The sequence below is a fragment of the Cucurbita moschata genome, unplaced genomic scaffold, assembly GCF_002738365.1.
Source record: "Cucurbita moschata cultivar Rifu unplaced genomic scaffold, Cmos_1.0 Cmo_Scf00011, whole genome shotgun sequence".
NCBI lineage: Eukaryota > Viridiplantae > Streptophyta > Magnoliopsida > Cucurbitales > Cucurbitaceae > Cucurbita > Cucurbita moschata.
In genome coordinates, this window is record NW_019268527.1 from 1,860,257 (window position 1) to 1,875,201 (window position 14,945).

At 33.5% G+C, this 14,945-nt stretch overlaps 1 protein-coding gene and 1 pseudogene across 1 annotated transcript; both read right to left on the bottom strand.

Annotated features, from left to right (window-relative positions):
* Positions 1–2,119: 2,119 nt before the first annotated feature.
* On the bottom strand, positions 2,120–3,984 carry LOC111449356 (annotated as a pseudogene).
* Positions 3,985–7,462: 3,478 nt separating this feature from the next.
* On the bottom strand, positions 7,463–10,166 carry LOC111449357 (cytochrome P450 71B10-like). Its single transcript, XM_023089211.1, has 2 exons — positions 9,218–10,166; positions 7,463–8,692 (listed from the first exon to the last, which is right to left on the bottom strand). The coding sequence occupies exons 1-2, from the start codon at positions 10,112–10,114 to the stop codon at positions 8,075–8,077; spliced, it is 1,515 nt and encodes a 504-aa protein (XP_022944979.1). The 5' UTR covers positions 10,115–10,166; the 3' UTR covers positions 7,463–8,074.
* Positions 10,167–14,945: the final 4,779 nt, after the last annotated feature.

Genomic DNA, 14,945 nt, shown 5'->3' on the forward strand with positions numbered 1-14,945 from the left:
AAAGAATGATACCAAAAAAATGATAATCCACTCTATAAAAGCAACGAGCTTCATTTCTCACCATGGAAAATAAAAATTGAAACTCTACTTGTATCAAAATTTAATTTTTCTTTTATTTGTGTGAACAGGTTTGTTTAGCTTTCTAGTAGATTTCTATAGACCTAGTTAATCGGGTCTAGTCTATCCAATCTCACTCCAGAAATTTGATTTTTGAGTAGTTCACATGAAGAAGTCTCTCCAAAAGAATGATACAAGCTGTAATAGATCAGACTAGTAAACAATAAATATCATCTTCAAGGATTTTAGTAAACGACAAATATCATCTTCAAGGATTTTTGTCTTGATGCATTTTATTTGGAAAGTGCTCGATCTCTTCCTATTCTTTCATTTTCTGTTATATGTTCTTTCATTTTCACTCATTGCATAGCATGTTTAAATCACTCCCACTCTTTCGATGCCTCGAAATTCAGGGTATGTCACATCAAAACTCTCAAACAAAATAAAATGATAGAATGAAAAACCATTATAATTTGATTTTTTTTTCAAAAACTTAATTACTATTTAATGAAGTTTAAGAGGTAGCAGACAATACTAGCCTCCTAGTCACTAAATACTACTTTTTTGAGGTTTTTTATGGTCCTAATTTTTTTGAACTATTTTTTCATAAAATATAATTACTTGTAAAATACTTTTCTTTAATGTATATTTGGTATGACTTGGTTCCTCTATATGAGTTGCCTTGTCATTTCAAATTTAATCATTTAAATGCTTAAATTTAATTTCAATTTGTGTGGATGAAAATAAATTGTCCATGATCCATTACCATAAGCTAGCTAAGCTAGCACACAATAACGTTCTTTATGTTAGTGTAGTGTAAAATTATTTAATACATACTATAATTGTTTGAATAATTTAGTATAAGAATGTAAACCTATCATCCACAAAATTTAGAAGTTAATTACTACAAATGTAATTACTAAAGAAAAAAATATGTGTACACAGAAGAAAATAAGAAAAAAAAGAAAATAGAACAAATATTAAGAAAAAAAGAAAATAGAACAATATTAAATGTTAAGTAAATTAATGGTAAATTTATTTTTTAACCTAATTGGAAACGTCAATGGTTGTAAGGAGAAAGAAATGGGTCAGGTGGAACAGTCAACAACTATACTCTTGGCCGCGACAGAAGATTTGGAGAGGGAGAAAGTAGAACCCGCCATCAACTCAGGATTCCAATATCTGATTTCAGGAGGTTTGGATGAATAAATCCTTCTCATCTTTGTCCCATTACGAAGATTCCTTCTTCTTACTCTTGCATAGCCGAATCGACAGATCATTGGTAAAGGATTAGTGTTCCACACAATTAGAGACGTAAAATGGTTGGTAAGCTCCCTATTCACAGAAATAGGAAAACCATCGATATCTTTTGGAAAAACATTATACTCCAACACATAAACGTTATATTCCAACATCATGAATAAATTAATTATTTTTAGGTAGACTTGTTCAAGTTGCTATCAAACCCTTATTTAGACTAAGTCTGGATATCCTTGTCCTTATCTCCCTTCGAGATGAGAGACATGAAGACTTCTCAAACTTCTTCCTAAGAATGATTCAATCCAATTTAGAAAATAAACCAATATATTTCAATTGTTATCCAAAGTTTATCCTATCTCTGAATGACCCACATATTTATCTTCTCTCAAGTTTGGATCTACATTCAAATAACTTGAATATCAAAGCAAAAATTTGTATCGTTATATTTATTATTTATTATAGGTTGATGAACACCAATATTTCTCCAAGAGCACTAAGATCCATACCTAAAGGATCTACTATGCTCAACCATGTGCACGTGAATCTCACATGCCTTCAACCTCGAGCAACTTTAAAATGTGCAAATCTTTTATGTCATCCCTTTATGTCCCAAGTTCGATTCTCCTTCTACCGTCTTTCATCTCCTCGCGATTCCGTCTTCAAAGTAATGGATCACCGACAACATGCACGTTTTCCTCTCATTTTTTCTTATTTCTTTATTTCCTTACCTTTTCTTATATATATATATATATAGATCAATATTCAAATATTGGTCTTACACGTATGCTTTTCACATCATCTATTTTGTTGGTAACAAAGAGTTCAACCATTACATATATTACATATAAAAATACCCATTATTACTCAAAGCCATAAAACTACTCATGGATGGTATAAAATTGGTACAAGCTTGAGAGGCAACTTTTTGTAGATGGTGAGACTCAAACCCGAACTCTCTTCCATGTCTAAGTCTTCCTCTTTCATCCCATTCGGCAGCTTCCAATCAAAATGGTACAAAAGATTCGCTAAAGCTAACTCCACAGTTTTCACTCCCATATTCAACCCCGGGCACATCCTCCGACCAGCCCCAAATGGTAAGAACTCAAAATGTTGTCCTTTGTAATCAATCGAGCTCTCTGCAAATCTCTCTGGAAGGAACTTTTCTGGGTCTGTCCAGCATGTGGGGTCTCGTCCAATTGCCCAAATGTTTACTTGAACCATCGTTTTCGGGTAAAAATCATAGTCTTCAATTTTGAAATGAGAAATGGTTTCTCTTGGAAGGAGAAGAGGTGCTGGTGGATGTAGTCGTAGTGTCTCTTTTACTATCATTTTCAAATATGGAAGCTCTTCGAGGTCTCTCTCTCTTACCTTTCGTTTATTTCCCACATAGTTTCTTATTTCTTCTTGAGCTTTCTTCATCAATTTTGAGTTTTTTGCGAGTTCTGCCATTGCCCATACTATCGTAATTGAACCAGTGTCTAATCCTGCAACAAATATGTTCTGTTGATGCACATCATATCATAGAAAAAGTTAGAAGGCTCTGAAGGAGAAGGCATGAAGGATGCCAAAAGGGGCCAATACTTGTACAATAACTGAGTTAACCACAAGATTGAAAGTTTAAAAATTAAAATAATATTTAAGCTTTAAAACAATTAAAATTTAGGAATAGAAGTTGCTTACAAAAAGAATGGCTTTGATGTTTTCATGGTTAATGACAACCGTGCAAGGATGAACTTTGTTTTTACTAATAGTCAAAAGCACATCAATGATATCATCTTGCTCTCGCTTAGGCCTCTCAGGACAGAGGTGTTCATCAATCACCTCTTGAAACAGAGCATTTATCTCATTAAAAACTTTCTCAAGTCTTGCTTCTCGACCACTAAACCAATCAAATACCTCTCCTACAAAAGGAAATGGAAAAAACTCAGAAGCACTATAGCTTCCCATGAGGGATTCAACTTCACTTATAAGCTCATGAAATCCATCCCCTTCAAATGGCTTCCCAAATGCAATTCTAAAAATAACACTAGTAGTGAGAGCAATGGACTTCTCACTAAGATCAACAATATCTCCACAAGAAGCTGATTGTGAAATTGATTCAATAAGCAAACCAACTTCTTGCTCTCTAATGGGTTCGTAAGATAACACCCTCTTCATACTGAAAAACTCAAGCATACAAATTTTGCGCATCTCTCGCAAGTAATCACTGTAGGGTGAAAAACCAAGGTCAAGAAAATTGTAAGTGAATTTTTTTCATAGCATGGGTTTGTGGTCTGTTGCAACTTTGAAGATCGTGGGTTTTCAAGAGGGTACGAGCAGTCTCAGCCGATGATATGATGATGGTTTCTATACGGCCTAGGTTGAGGCTCATAATGGGACCGTAAAGCTGAGAGAGGCGCCAAAGGGATTTGTGTGGCAGCTTGCCAAGTTGATGCAAGTTTCCAATAATTGGAAGCTTCGGTGGGCTTGGGGGAAAATTACGCTTTCTTCTATTTGCAGCTGCTTTCCATTTTCGGATGATGAAAAGTGAAGAGAGGAAGAGGAGGAGGGGAAGCCATGGAGGGAAATGAAGGATAGACATTAGAATTTAGAAAGAGCTCACGAACAAGAGGGAAAAGATCACGAATAAAAAAATTGTGATTCTTCTTTCGATTAAATAGACAAAAAAAAAAAAACAAAACAAAACGTCGTATGAACTAAAATAATGAAATGTTTTCAAATTTTTAGGTTGTCTTTAAAAATGATAGATTAAAAAATTATTTAAAAAGAAAAAACTATGGTTCACATAAATACAACTTTTCTTGATATTATTTTTTACCGTACCAAAAAAATATATTAAAAAATGGCGGTCCACTCCATGAAAGCATGGTGCAGAGAAATACAACGTTTCTTGATATTATTCTTACAGTACTAAACAAATGATATTAAAAAATGGCGGTCCACTCCATGAAAGCAATAACTTGTCATCTTCTAACAGTGGAAAACAAAAATTGAAACACTAATTATTAGCGTGATAGATTTGAATACTAATCTTCTAGTAGATAATCTATATTTCTACAAATGATATCACGTTTAGAAGTTATGATTAGATCTAATTTGATAAGGTCTGGTCTTATCCAACGGTATCTTAGAATTTCAATTAAAGATGGAGATTGAGACAATGATAAAGGACAAAAATCAACTTCAAAAATTTTTGTTTCGATGCCTTAGATGTGGAAAGTGGCCCATACCTTCGGGTCCCTTTGGTGACCTCCAATAAGATCAAATATCAATTCTTTTTCAAAAAGCTTAGATTTTTTAATTTCTTTACTTTAGAAAATGAGAAATTAGAAATGTAAAAGATAATCTATTAAATTCTTTTTAAAAGATAAACAAAACCTAATTTTCAAAAATCACAACTTTTTAGGGAGAGAAAAATTTAAAAATTTGCGGTGAACTTAATTGCAATTATTAATGGATGTTATCTTTCATCGTTTAAGTGTACATCATTCTTTACTGCAACATATATATATATATATATATATATATATATATATATATATATATATATATTTTAATTCAATCAACACATTCCTAAAATTTCTATATATATATATATAGATACATATAGACTAATATATATTTTTGTTTCTAATATTTTGAGTTTTTTTTTTTTGAAGAATTTTTTCTCTTTTTAAAATTCCATCAATTTAGTAAATATTTAATAATATAAGTTTATAATCAACAAATATTTATTTATTTAGTAGTTACATAATAATAGAAAGAGGTTAAAATATCCTTTTTGAAATTTATATTTTGAATTTGATTTTATTTTATTTTAGTTTCAATTAAAAAAATTGATGCAACCAACCTAGATTTTAACTTAACTCAAAATTGCTACCGTTTTTGTAATATAATTTCTTAGGCAGGAATAACCATTTAAAAACATATTCATAAAACAATGTCAGGGATTTATAGAGTTAAGAAGATCTTTAAAGTAACGTAAATGAAATATTAAATAAAACAAATTAAATACTAAAAGTAATAACACCTTTACAAACATAAAATCTAAGAATTGAAATATCACTATCCTATGCATAGTCTCTTATTGCGATGTCGTCGTCAGCGTGTAGGAGTACCTTGTATTTACCTGAAAAATAGAAATAGCCCACGATTTGAGTATTTTAAAAAATACTTAGTAAGTGCCCTATTATTTGGGTTAGGGAATGCAAACACATGCTAACTCATGATTAGGGACATAAGGTTAAAACCATTGGAGAGGTGGTCTTTAGTCCGAACAAAATTGGATGTGTAGTTCATCAATCACCTCTTGAAAGAGAGCATTTATCTCATTAAAAACCCTCTCAAGTCTAGCTTCTCGACCACTAAACCAATCAAATACCTCTCCCACAAAAGGAATTGGAAAAAACTCAGGGACTTCTCACTAAGATCAACAACCGACAAGAAGCTGATTGTGAAATTGATTCATTAAGTAAACTAACTTCTTGCTCTCAAATGGGTACGTAAAATAACACCCTCCTCATATTGCAAAACTCAAGGACACAAATTTTGCGCATCTCTCGCCAGTAATCACTATAGGGTGAAAACCCAATGTTAAGGAAATTGTAAGAGAATTTTTTGATAGCATATATTTGTGGTTTGTTGCAGTTTTGAAGGTCGTGAGTTTTCAAGAGGGCACGAGAAGTCTCGATAGATGATATGATGATGGATTCTATACGACCTAGGTTGAGGCTCATAATGGGACCATAAAGACGAGAGAGGCGCCATAGGGATTTGTGTGGGAGCTTGCCAAGTTGATGCAAGTTTCCAATGATTGGAAGCTTCGGTGGGCTTGGGGGAAAATTACGCTTTCTTCTATTTGGAGCTGCTTTCCATTTTAGGATGATGAAAAGTGAAGAGAGGAAGAGGATGAGTGGAAGCCATGGAGGGAAATGAAGGAACGACATTGAAATTAAGAAAGAGTTCAAGAACGAGAGGAAAAAGATTAGGAACAAAAAACAATGATTCTTCTTTTGGATTAAATAGACATAAAACAAAAGTCCTTTATTAGTTGAACAAAAATAATAAAATATTTTCAAATTTTTAGTGGTTTTCTTTAAGAACCGTAGATTAAAAAATTATTTAAGAGACAATATGATAATCCATTGATATTATTCTTATAGCACCAACAAATGATATTAAAAAGTGGCGATCCACTTCATGAAAGCAATAAGCTGTCATCATCTCCGAGTGGAAAACAAAAATTGAAACACTGCTCATTAGCATGATAGATTTGAATATTAGTCTTCTAATAGATAATCTATATTTTAACCAATGAAATTAGGGTTAGATTTTCAATGATACAAGCTGCAATAGAAAATAACAATAAAGAACGAAAATCAACTTTAAGGATTTTTGTCTCGATGCATTAGAGGTGGAAAGTGGCCCATACTTTCGGATCCCTTTGATGACCTCCAATAAGATCAAATATCAATTTTTTTAATTTATTTACTTTTGAAAATCAGAAGTAAAAATGTAAAAAAAAAAAAAAATCTATTAAATTCTTTTTAAAAGATAAACAAAACCTAATTTTCAAAAATCACAACTTTTTAGGGAGAAATTTTTTTAAAAAATTAAGGTAAATTGCAATTTTTAAAAAATTAAGGTAAAAGTTAATTGCAATTATTCGATCCCAATGGATGTTATCTTATTTTGGAATCACCTTTCGGAATGAATTTCTAACTTGAATTCATTTCAAATCATATTACTACTTTTGTGTACATCATTCTTTACTGCAATTTTTTTTTGGTTTTGTTTTGTTTGTTGTTTTAATTCAACCAACACATTCCTAAAATTTATATATATATAGACTAATATATACTTTTGTTTCTAATAATTTGAGTTTTTTCTTGAAATACCACTATCCTATTCATAGTCTCTACTTATAATGTCGTCGTCTGCGTATAAGGGTGTTGTATTTATCTGAAAAATAGAAATAGCTCACGACTTGAGTATTTTAAAAAATATTCGGTAAGTGGCCCTACTATTTAGGTTAGGGAATACAAACACGTGCAACTCATGATTAGGGACATATGATTAAAATCATTAGAGAAGTGGTCTCTAGTCCGGACAAAATTAGATGTGTAGTACTTCCCTACACACGACCCATATATGCGAGCATTAGTCCACCAGGTAGTTTGTACCACCTAGGCCCATCATAGTGAGGCTAGTAGTTCGTAGTCGGACGTCCGGAGGTTAGCAAACTCTTGAATATCATGAAGGCATGATGATGATCATCATCATAGTGTACATGTCTGTACTCATTATCATAATCGGGAAAGTAACCCAATGTATATGAACACACAATAAGCATGAGGTCTCTATAGTTTTCATCTTAAATTATTCTTATGACACAACCTTATACATCATTCACATATTATTCTAGGTAACATGCATGCATTAGCCTTCATACATTCATCATCATTACTCTCATGTAAGGTTGTGTCTCAGAAAACTCTTCATCATAATGCAGCATGTCATCTCGTACATACACATCATCTTAATATGAAATATCATCATATTGAGTTATATCATCATCATACATCATCGTCATCATGTCATCATATCATAATATAACATCGCATCATACTAGCTCACATCATCATCATCATAGTATATAAGCATAAATGGCACATGCAAGGGCCACTGGCCACGTGTCGTAATACCTAAGGCAAGTCTTATACTTTACAATTAGAGGACTCCACTTCAAACTTAATAATCATGGATGGTATAACATCGGTACTAGCTCGAGAGGCAACTTTTTGTGGACAGTGAGACTCAAACCTGATTTCTCTTCCATGTCCAAGTCCTCCTCCTTCATCCCCTCAGGCAACTTCCAATCAAAATGGTACAAAAGATTTGCTAAAGCCAAATCCACAGTTTTCACCCCCATATTCAACCCCGGGCATATCCTCCGACCACCCCCAAACGGCAAGAACTCAAAATGTAGTCCTTTGTAATCAATGGAGCTCTCTGCAAATCTCTCAGGAAGAAATTCTTCTGGGTCTTTCCAACATATGGGGTCTCGCCCAATTGCCCAAACGTTCACTTGAACAGTCGTTTTTGGGTAAAAATCGTAGCCTTCCATTTTGAAATTGGAAATGGTTTCTCTTGGAACAAGAAGAGGTGCTGGTGGATGTAGTCTTAGTGTCTCTTTCACTATCATTTTCAGATATGGAAGCTCTTCTATGTCTCTCTCTGTGACCTTTCCTCTCTTTCCCACGTGATTTCTGATTTCTTCTTGAGCTTTCTTCATCAATGTTGGGTTCTTGGCCAATTCTGCCATTGCCCATACTAATGTAATTGAACTTGTCTCTATTCCTGCTAAAAATAGGTTCTGTTGATACACATCATTCAATAAGAAAAACGTTAACGTAGTCAATGAGACAAGGGAGAAAGCATGAACTGAGAATGTTTGCTTAAGACACGCTACCTAAATGGTGTGAAAGTTATCTTAAGACACCCTACCTAAACAGTGTGAAAGTTATCTATTTATAATCAAATAAATTATAAGGATATGGAAAGAGTAATAAATGGAAATAAGATAAATGAAAGACACCTATGGTAAGTAATAGAAGTCAAATATCTAGATATTTGACTATAATAAAATATCAAAGATGATATATATGATAAACAATAATTAAGTATTAAATATCCTTATGTTGTGTTGATGCGCATCATATAAAAAAAATGTTAAAAAGGCTGTGAGATCACAGAGAACCCATGAAGGATTGAGACATAGCAAAAAAAAGGGCTCAAAATTGCTATATAAAAAAAAAAAAAAAACTCAATTGAAAGTTTAGAAACTAAATTAAAAATTTAGTGTAAAAACCCTTAAATAATAGAGATAGAAGTTGCTTACCAAAAGAATAGCTTTGATGTTTTCATGGGTAATGACAACGGTGCAAGATTTAACTTGCTTTTTACTGATAGCCAAAAGCACATCAATTATATCATCTTGTTTTGGCTTAGGTCTCATAGGATGAAGATGCTCATCAATCACTTCTTGAAACAAAACATTCATCTCATTAAAAACCTTCTCAAGTCTAGCTTCTCGGCCACTAAACCAATCAATTACCTTCCCCACAAAAGGAATTGGAAAAAACTCAAAAGCACTGTAACTTCCCAATAGGGCCTCAGCTTCACTCACAAGCTCATGAAATCCATCCCCTTTAAACGGCTTCCCAAATGCAATTCTAAAAATAACACCAGTAGTGAAAGCAGTGCATTTCTCAGTAAGATCAACGACTCCACAAGAAGCTGATTGTGAAATTGATTCAATAAGTAAACCAACTTCTTGCTCTCTAATGGGTTCGTAAGATAACACCCTTTTTATACTGAAAAGCTCATGTATACAAATTTTACGTATCTCTCTCCAATAATCGCTGTAAGGTGTAAATGCAATGTCAAGAAAATTGTAAGTGAGTTTTTTGATAGCATGCGTTTGTGGTCTGTTGCAACTTTGAAAATCGTGAGTTTTTAAGAGGGCACGAGCTGTCTGGGCAGATGATATGGTGATGGTTTCTATACGGCCTACGCTGAAGCTCATAATGGGACCGTAAAGCTGAGAGAGGCGCCATAGGGATATGTGTGGGAGCTTGCCAAGTTGATGCAAGTTTCCAATGATTGGAAGCTTCGGTGGGCTTGGGGGAAAATTAAGTTTTCTCCTCTTTGTTGTGGCTTTCCATTTTAGGATGATGAAAAGTGAAGAGAGGAAGAGGACGAGGGGAAGCCATGGAGGGAAAGGAAGGAAAGACATTGAAATTTGGAAAGAGTTCAAGAACAAGTGGAAAAAAATCACAATAAAAAATGGTGATTCTTCTTTGGATTAAATAGACATAAAATAAAAAGTTCTAGGTTATTTAAAGAAAATAATGAAATGTTTTTAAATTTTTAGTGGTTGCCTTTAACAATGGGGTAAAAAACTATTTAAAAATAAAATATGATGGTCCACAAAAATACAACCTTTCTTGATATTATTTTTATAGTACCAAATAAATGATACCGAAAAAATGGTGGTCCACTCCACGAAAGCAATAAGCTGTCATCCTTTGAGAGTGGAAAACAAAATTGAAACCCTGCTTATTAGTATGATAGATTTGAATACTAATCTTCTCGTAGATAATTTATATTTTTACGAATGATATCATGTTTAGAAGTTATGATTAGATCTAATTTCATCCGGTCTAGTCTTATCCAACGGCGTCTTAGAATTTCAATTTTGAGACAATAATATAAGTGGCAATAGACAACCAGGAACGAAAATCAACTTCAAAGATTGTTGTCTCAATCCATTAAATGTGGAAAGTGGCCCATACCTTGGGTCCCTTTGGTAACATTCAATAAGATCAAATATCAATTTTTTTAAAAAAAAAATTAGTTTTTAATTTATTTACCTTTAAAAAGGTAAAAAATAATTTATTAATTTCTTTTTAAAAGATAAGCAAAATCTAATTTTCAAAATTTAGATATCAATCACAACTTTTTAGGGAGAAAAAATTTAAAAAAATTAAGGTAAAGTTAATTGCAATTATTTGATTGGAATGGATTGATATCTTGTTTTGGATCAATTTCTAATTTAGATCCGTTTTTAATTTAGAATTCATTTCAAATTCAGCTATCCAAATGCTTAAATTGAACGTTAATCCTGTGAATGAAATAAATTTTCGATGACCCATCTGCCGCTTTCATCTCTAAATTTTTTTTGTGTTAACATTGAGTACTACAATGCAATACTACAATTATATGGTCAAGTTTTAATAACATAATGTAAGAATGTTAAAACACCGTCTACAAAATTTATGTTCTATTTCACTCAATTACCACAGTTTAATTTTATGTAAACAAAATAAAAACTAGCGTAAATATTAACGGTTAAATATATTAATGAAACTTTAACATTTTTATTAAAAAAATATCAATAGTAAATGTCATTTTTTTACGTATTTGAAAGGGGAGAGATTATATATATATACATTAACATTGAGTATTATTGATCAATAATTTAATATGCGAAGTCACAAAACATTTGTCCTATAACACAAAAATTTGGAGGAGTCAAATTTTTGCTTATCATTATTTGATTTTAAGCATTATATTACGTATAAAAACACCTATTGGACGAAAATCATAAAACTTCATAATAAGAGGATTCGGCTTGGAACTTAGACTCATGGACAGTATGAAATTGGTACGAGTTTGAGAGGCAACTTTTTGTAGATGGTGAGACTCAAACCCGACGTCTCTTCCATGTCCAAGTCCTCTTCCTTCATCCTCTCCGACAACTTCCAATTAAAATGGTACAAAAGATTCACCAAAGCCAGCTCCACATTCTTCACCCCCAAATCCTCCGAACAGTCTTGAACGGCAAGAACTCAAAGTGTTGTCCTTTGTAATCAATCGACCTCTCTTCAAATCTATGTTGGTGGGTATAGTCTTAGCGTCTCTTTCATTATCATTTAGATTTGGAAGCTCTTCTGTGTAATTCTTTGTTACCTTTTCTCACATAGTTTCTTATTTCTTCTTGAACTTTCTTAGTCAATTTTGGGTTCTTTATGAGTTCTGTCATTGCCCAAACTAGTGTAACTGAACCCATGTCTAATCCTGCCAAAAATATATTCTGTTCATGTACAATATATTGATATATTAGCTATGAGATCGAAAGTTTTGAAACTAAACTAATAATTTAGGAGAAAAACCATTAAAGCTTAGGGATAGAAGTTGCTTACCAAAAGAATGACTTTGATGCTTTCTTGGGTAATGACAACCGTGTACGATTTAATTTGTTTTTTATTGATAGCTAAAAGCACATCAATGATATCATCTTGCTCTGATTTGGGCCTTTCAATGTTCATCAATCACATCTTAAAATAAGGTATTGATCTTATTAAAAAAAACCTTTCAAGTCTAGCTTCTCGTCCACTGAACCAATCAATGACCTTCCAACAAAAGGAATAGGAAAAAGCTCATGAACCAATCAATGACCTTCCAACAAAAGGAATAGGAAAAAACTCAGAAGCACTATAGCTTCCCATCAGGTCACTCACAAGCTCATGCAATTCATCCCCTCTAAATCGCATCCCAAAAGTCATTCTAAAACTAACACCAACTGTGGAAGTAATGGACTTCTCATTAAGATCAACAACTCCACAAGAAGTAGATTGCGAAATCAGTTCAATCAACAAACAAACTTCTTGCTCTCTAATGGGTTCGTAAGATAACATGAAAGAGGGATTGATTGAATTATGAAGACCAAGAATGCTCTATATATACCGAGAGAATACAAAAAAATATTTAGAAAATCTACCTAAAAAAATCTAGTAACAAACCAGTAAACAAATCTAATTCAATCAAATCAAAACAAAAGTAAATTTAACTCCTAATTTAATTAGATACTAACGGAAGCAATCCAAACAAATCCATGATCTTTAAGGCTTCTCCTTTTTTCCTTTTTTAGATGCTATGAACTCCAAGCTTTTTTCTGAATACCCATCTTGCTCCAATTATCTTTCTGTTTAGAGGTCGATCAACCAACTCCCAGATTTTGTTTTTCTCGATCACTGAAAGATCCTCCTCTGATAGGTGCATCATCAACCAAAGCATCTTGTTGTTCATCTTCAGACTCTTTTAGTCGTTCACCTTCAGACTCTTCTAACATGCCAACAAAGATGTCAACTTCTGACTTTTTGTCAAGCTTATCACGCTTGACCTGTGAAATGTAAATGAAGCAAAGACACCCAAATACTCTAACGAACTTTAAAGAAGGTTTGTAACCATACCAAACTTCAAATGATGTCGGGTCCTTCACAACTTTTGTTGAAATTCGATTTTGCAAGCACATAATAGTGTTTGCTGCTTTTCCCCAAAAACGTTTTGGAAGATCCTTCTCATGAAGCATGCATCTCGTCATCTCCATTATGAATCTATTCCTTCTGACACTGACGCCATTCTGTTGAGGAGTGTATAGTGTTGTCAATTGATGTTCAATTCCAGCCTCTTCACAAAATCTATTAAAAGTTTCTGAAGTGTACTCTTTGCCATTATCTGATCTTACGGTCTGAATCAAGCATGCACCTTCATTCTCAACTCTGGCCTTGAATATCCAAAATACACCCACAACTTCTAACTTTTACTTCAGCAAGAATATCCAACACATTTTTGTTAGATCATTAATAAAAGCAATATAATAAAGATTATCATTTAATGATGGTATTCACTGAGGTCCACAAAAATCTGTATGAACCAGTTGCAGCTTTTTCGAGCCTCTCCATGCCTGTTTAGGAAAGGGTTGCCTATGATGCTTCCCAAAATTACAAGCACGGTAAGGAGGCATGTCATCATCAATGTCAGTGAGTTCTTCTACCAGCTTCTTTGACTGCATCTAAAGCAAACCTCGATAATGAAAGTGCCCAAGTCTTTTGTGCTAGGTCCCAATGGCACTTGCTCTGGATATAAAGGCCGTCGGATTTAGAGCAAAGCTTTTTCCTTCCATTTTGACATTGAACAAGTCTTTGCCACTAGCATCTTTGATCAAACACTGCTTATTCTCAAACAACACTTTATAGCCTTTATCAAGTAACTAACCAACGCTTAACAGATTTTGATCAATTTTAGGTACAAATAAAACATCTGGAATAAATTTTGTATCTTCATAGCTTGTTATAGCTACTGTGCCTTTTCCCTTGACTTCCAAGTGTTCACCATTGCCAATCCTCACTCTCTTGACTTCAGTGTCTCTTAATTCCTCAAAAGACTCCTTGTCATATGTCATGTGATTTATGCACCCACTGTCAATCAACCAGCTCTTGCTTGATTCTTTGCTTGAGGAAGAAGTGACCATACACAATTGATCTTCTTCTTCTTGATCAACTACCTGTGCATCTACTTCTTTCACCTGATATTTGGCGTTGCAGATCACAGCTTCATGTCCAAGTTGATTGCATTTGGAGTAGAAGGCATCAGGTCTTCTCCAACACTTGTATGGTGGATGACCTTTTTTCTCACAATGGTGGCAAGGTGGATAGGATTTTTTGAAACCTTCTCCTTTTGCCTTCTGATAATTGGCAGATGAATCTCCATACGTCAATTGATTTTTGAAATTTTTGTTGTTTTTATACCTGCTGCTGTCTTGATGCTTAACAAGTAAGGCATCTTCAATCACCCCTTCTTGCTTCATAGACCTCCTTTGCTCTTGTGCTTGTAAAGCATTCAAGAGCTCTACAAGAGAAATCTTTGACAAGTCTTTGGTGTTCTCCAGAGTAGTAATGGTGGCTTCAAACTTCTCTGGAGGAGTGACTAGGAGTTTTTCAACGATCCTAGAATCATTTAAAACAGAACCAAACAATCTCACCTTGTTGGCAATGCTGAGAAGTCTATCAGAGTACTCTTTCACTGACTCCGACTCCTTCATCTTCTGCAACTCGAAATCCCTAATCAAATTTAGGACTTTCATTCCACGAATCCTCTCATCTCTTCATATTCAGCCTTGAGATAATCCCAAATTTCTTTTACTGTTTTGAGGGACATTATTCGCATGAAGATCATTTCAGATACAGCGGCAAATAGGTAAGCTTTTGCCTTTGATTTTCTTG

What these genes read in the sequence shown, in the direction of transcription:
- LOC111449357 (XM_023089211.1), bottom strand. Translation starts at nt 10,114, where the DNA reads ATGTCTTTCCTTCCTTTCCCTCCATGGCTTCCCCTCGTCCTCTTCCTC. An exon ending in ACATCAAAGCTATTCTTTTG is followed by an intron (nt 8,693 to 9,217) that starts GTAAGCAACTTC and finishes GTGTATCAACAG; the next exon opens with AACCTATTTTTAGCAGGAAT.